Source organism: Plectropomus leopardus, chromosome 5 (genome assembly GCF_008729295.1).
Source record: "Plectropomus leopardus isolate mb chromosome 5, YSFRI_Pleo_2.0, whole genome shotgun sequence".
NCBI lineage: Eukaryota > Metazoa > Chordata > Actinopteri > Perciformes > Serranidae > Plectropomus > Plectropomus leopardus.
The window spans coordinates 36,542,904-36,547,818 of record NC_056467.1 but is presented as its reverse complement, the minus strand read 5'-3'; the positions used below and the strand labels follow the sequence as shown (position 1 = coordinate 36,547,818).

Genomic DNA, 4,915 nt, shown 5'->3' with positions numbered 1-4,915 from the left:
GTTTGAAAGATACTGTATCTAAAACCTGGTAGCATGCTTTGTAAAAGACTTGGCTAATTAATTTCTCTTAAAAGTATACATTAAAGTAACTGCCGTAAACCTTAAAAACAGTGGCATGGTCCTTTAAAGATTGATTTCAGAGATGAACAGTATCAGTGGAACATCCTCATAAGATTATGTGTGAACAGCAGGCACATCTATCAGTTGACGCCAGTTTGTGTGTGTGTGTGTGTGTGTGTGTGTTTGTACGTGAGTTGTTTACAGCCTATAGCAACAGCATGTAGTATTTATAGTGAGTGGCACAGCGTTCCTTTTGTTCTGGCAGTGAGAATGAAGTGTTCATGCGTCTGTCCTCATGTTAACGTGTCTTCATGCTCATTGTGTGTGTGTGTGTGCGTGTGTGTGTGTGTGTGTGTGTGTGTGTGTGTGTGTGTGTGTTTGTGTGCTTCACTATTCCTGTATTTCCCAGTCAATGGTTGGGTAAACCTCCAGCAGCCTGGGTGCAGTTCAGCTTTCTGAACCCAGGCAGCTTGACGCGCCCATGGGAGTAGATGTCTCGGTCAGACCCCTGGTTCATCCGCTTGACCAGGTTCTTCTCGTACAGCAGAGGGTGGTAGGCGCCAAGTGTGCAGGCGGCATCATAGAAGCGCTGGTAGTAATGGCAAAGCTCCGTCTTCCTGCGGGATGGCAGGAACTCGTAAACGTGCACCAACTCGCACAGCGACATCATCAGGACAGTGCCTGGGGGGCATAGAAAGTAGAGAACATTTGATCACATTTCTTTTACAGAGGAACTGTTTTAAGTATCTGGCGGTATTCTTTATTGTACGTGACAGCGTTCTTTTACTGAACTCTATGGTGTTTCTTTCTTGTACTCAACTGCATTTCTTTACCATACTCTTCTGAGTTTCTTACAGTACTCTACAGTACTCTATTGCTTTTATTGACTGCATTTCTTTACCATATTGTATAGCTTTTCTTTACCATACTTGACTGTTTATTTACCGTAGTCTACTGGGCTTCTCTAAAGTGCTCTACTTCATTTCTTAACTGTACTCTGCTGTGTTTCTTTACAGTACTCCATGAGTTTCTCGACCGTTTTCTATTGAGTTTCTTTACCATACTCTACTGTGTGTCTTTACTATACTTTACTGCATTTATTTAACTACTCCACTATGTTTAATTACTTCTCTGCACTGTGTTTCTTTTACCATAGCCTACTGTGCATCCTAACTGTTTTCTTGTGCCTTTTATTTACTGTGCACTACTGTGTATCTTCATCATATTCATCTGCCTTTTTTTTTTACTGTTCTCTACTGCATTTCTTCTTCTCTACCATACTCTACTTTCTGTTCATGTTGGCAATACACAGACTCGCTTGACTAAGATGGTAACAAATCTGTATTCTCTCTCCTCTCATTGCCAAAAAGCAGAGTGCAAAACATTCAAGTAGTAGCTTCTCATTTTCAGCTGGTGCAGACCATCACTTTAACCAGTCAAAAGAAATGCTTTAATGAGAATGTTGACTTTTCAAATACCGAGCAGGCCAGAGGAAGGCGGGTTCTTCTGGATGGGCTCGGCCATGTTGTCTTGTATTCGTTGCCAGACCTGCCACTCAAAGCGAGGATGCAGGATGTAGAAGGGCTGCATAGGATGAACCCTCCTGTATCTCTGGTACTGGGTGAAGATGGGGTAGTCCGTCCTGTTGTACCACTGTAGGGGGGGTCACAGAGTACAACTGAGACTTCTTTAAATCATTGTTTAGTACTATGGGTTTACATTCCTGTGTCTGTACACAGCTGAAGTTAATGATCAGATGTTCTTCTTCTCTCTGAGAAAGTTCAAACTGTGAGCAGCCTCCCAAAGTTGAAGGGGCAGACATGGGGCAAAATTTAAGCTATTGAAGTCAAAAATGGCTTTTTCTAAGGGTTAAGGATGCTTTTGTGTTTTCATTCTGCTGACACTGTGTGAATGCAGCATTACATGTGACCAGGCCTTTGGACCATACCTGAGTGAGGTCAGCAGAGAAGGGGGCGGGGTCCCAGGCCACCAGAGCACCCGAGCTGTACAGAGAGCTCGACAGAAAGCGATGGTCATCAGATGCCATCACCTATAGCACAGGCGCACATTAATTTAAATACAAATGCAATATATCTATAGCTACAGCATAGGCTGACTATTTATTTCATTAAAAATGTCTTAATTCTAATAAACAGTCTTTAATAAACCCACTGAAGAGCTCCTGGAGTACAAACTTGTTTGATTCAAAACCTCTCATCCTGTAAGTCGGTCAAACCATTTACAAACAGTCTTTGGCTGAATGGAAACTGAGATACATTATCTCTGCTCCATCAAAGTGCTTTCAAGGGCAGCTTGAGTACATATGTGAGATTACATCTGTTATTATTTAACCAAAATAGAACTGAAGTTTCTCATCCTCAAAATTGGAAATGTTCAAGCTTAGAGAAAACCGCAGAATCTGCCTGAGAATCAAACATTGAAAATAGGAACTGCGAATAGCTTATTTGGCATACTTAAAGGTTAAGGTCATGCTATGGTCATTACCTGTACTTGCAATTATTTGAAAATTTATTCTTAAACTTGTAGTAAATGTAAAACCCAAGATAAGAAAAAACTGAAGACTTGTGCTAAGTTTACCTCTTTCTGAAATCTGACATTTTATCCATCATAAATATTCACGTAAACCACATAAGGATCTCTTCAAAATAAGTTTGGGGAAAAAAAGCATTCATCTTTAGGTACAGCTTACCTTCTTTGTCTTAACTTTTTATATTTAATTCTGAGTGCTATACAAACACATGAGGACTATCTGTGTCAGTTGCCGTAAATATCCTTTAGCAAGTCAGTGTGTTTACCTGTGAATTGATGAGGCGGATAGTAGTTTTTGAACCGACATCCTTCTCATAGCCAGTGGTCGGCGCGGCGTTGAAGCGCAGCACAGCATCATGAGAGTCTGTGGTTTAGTAATAGTAATAATATTTTTAGGAGAAATTAAATGTCATTGATGCAACACATGTCTGTTTTTACCTCTGTAAATAACTAACACAAAAGTGAAAGAGAACGTGAATGTAAAGATGTCCAAATGTTTGTTTTTCTTATCAAAGGTTTTTAAAAATATCTGCAGAAACCATTCATTCATTCTTAAAACATGATTATGCTAAAAATATCTCACCTATCTCTTTGCCAAGTCCAGAGTTGCGGAGGGACCCTGCTGATGACACCACAGCACAACTCCTGTACGGCCCCAGGTCAGAGGTCAGCTGGTTTGGTGGCAGTTGTGCGGCCCAGGGCACCGACGAGAAGGGCTGGAGGTCAGACGTCAAAGTTGTGACCTCTACCTTCTCCTTCATCTGGCAGAGAAGCTCAGGACCACTCAACTTAGGCCTGCTAGACACTCCGCCAGGGCCGGAGAACTCGACTCCGTACTTATTCATTGCCTGACAGAAAAATCAAGGTAAGAATTATGCCAGTATAGTTAAAATATTTAGAGTACAGTTACATTTTGTGATTTAAATCAACTATTTATTACAAAAAGTTCAATTTTTCTCCACCGAATACTAAAGTTACCTGGTAATTCTGCACCACCTTCCTCAGTCTGCTTCCCAGCATGTTACTGGACATCTCGTCATCCCACACCTCTCCCAAAAGCCCGTGAGGTCCGAAAAACTCAGCATCCCCCACTCTGCCACTCAGCTCCCCTCTGCGGCGGCCTCCAAACAGGGTCTCCAGGGCACGCGTGAAGGGGCGCGGCAGCAGACGAGAGAAAAACCCAGCGGTCTCCCGCTCTCTCGGCTTCCGCTTTGACAGCCCTTCCTCGGCTTCATGGGTGTGGTTTGGGGAGGAGAGGACAGGGATTGGACGGTGAGGGTCACCTGGGACAACACCTGGGAGCTTCTGAGGGTCGATGTACATGGGCTTGGCTCCGCCTCGCAGCACCTGTGGGAGATAGAGGGACGCCGATGTCAAGTCAAGTAGGTCAAACATCCATGGTCACTTTTATGATATTTGAAGTGTAAATGCAATCACCAGAATTTAGAGTGTTAGCCTCGTGTTCGGCTATAAATGAACTACACTATGACTGCACGGCTTCAATGTCATAAAATCATATTCTGTTCTGATGTTCTTAAGTCTCATTTAGCTAGCAGCTTTTTAAGACACGTAGAGCAAAACATGAAAGTATCTTAAGCTTGCGTTAAACATAGACCTATTTTCAGGCATCAAACCAAAATTCCAGAAAAAAATAAAAATTGAAAAAAAAACTGCTACATTCTAACTAATTTCTCGGTTTTAGGACTCCTTCCTGCACTACTCTATAGTCATCAAGCATCTCAGGTAAGGAAATCACTCCTCGTGGGACTAAAATGATCAGAACAACAGAGGTAAGAGCATTTTATTGACTTTTCTAACTTAAAAAATGTGTGTGGCTTTGTGTTAGGTGACAATGAAATATGGCAGCAGACCTTGATGACAGAGTGTGCACGAGGCTGAGCCCGTGTCCGAGCCTGGACACCAAAGATGGCGTCAGTGACGGGCACGCTGTTTTCAGCACAGATGGCGTAGAGCAGAGCCATGGAGATGCAGAAGAAGGCCATGCAGAGAACTCCACGGCGAGCCCGACGCCTCAGACGCCACAGCAGGCTGACTCGGTCCATCGCCGCCCCAGGGATCTGCAGAGGACATTTACAGTTTACTGTCTGGTAAGTCTGTCTGAACTTTTAAAATGTATCCAACACTTTAAATCAGGATGGCAACCGTTTGCAACAGCTGGGCTAAGCTAATAAAACAGCCTACTGTGTTTCAAGTATCAATTTAAGTAGTTGAGTTTTTTCAATTTTTTCAAAAAATCAAGTTTGAGCAAATAAGAACTAATGTGTAATTTGTTTTAATTAATTCA

At 42.4% G+C, this 4,915-nt stretch overlaps 1 protein-coding gene across 1 annotated transcript; it reads right to left on the bottom strand.

Annotated features, from left to right (window-relative positions):
* Positions 1-219: 219 nt before the first annotated feature.
* Positions 220-4,691, bottom strand: LOC121943586 (beta-galactoside alpha-2,6-sialyltransferase 1-like). The gene is made up of 7 exons (XM_042487147.1): positions 4,482-4,691; positions 3,589-3,957; positions 3,194-3,458; positions 2,877-2,974; positions 2,009-2,110; positions 1,539-1,713; positions 220-741 (listed from the first exon to the last, which is right to left on the bottom strand). Exons 1-7 carry the CDS (start codon positions 4,671-4,673, stop codon positions 470-472), a joined length of 1,473 nt encoding a protein of 490 aa, XP_042343081.1. The 5' UTR covers positions 4,674-4,691; the 3' UTR covers positions 220-469.
* Between the last annotated feature and the right edge of the window lie 224 nt (positions 4,692-4,915).

What these genes read in the sequence shown, in the direction of transcription:
- LOC121943586 (XM_042487147.1), bottom strand. Translation starts at nt 4,673, where the DNA reads ATGGACCGAGTCAGCCTGCTGTGGCGTCTGAGGCGTCGGGCTCGCCGT. An exon ending in TCCGCCTCATCAATTCACAG is followed by an intron (nt 2,111 to 2,876) that starts GTAAACACACTG and finishes CCTGTGCTATAG; the next exon opens with GTGATGGCATCTGATGACCA. An exon ending in GCCTTCCTCTGGCCTGCTCG is followed by an intron (nt 742 to 1,538) that starts GTATTTGAAAAG and finishes TATGCCCCCCAG; the next exon opens with GCACTGTCCTGATGATGTCG.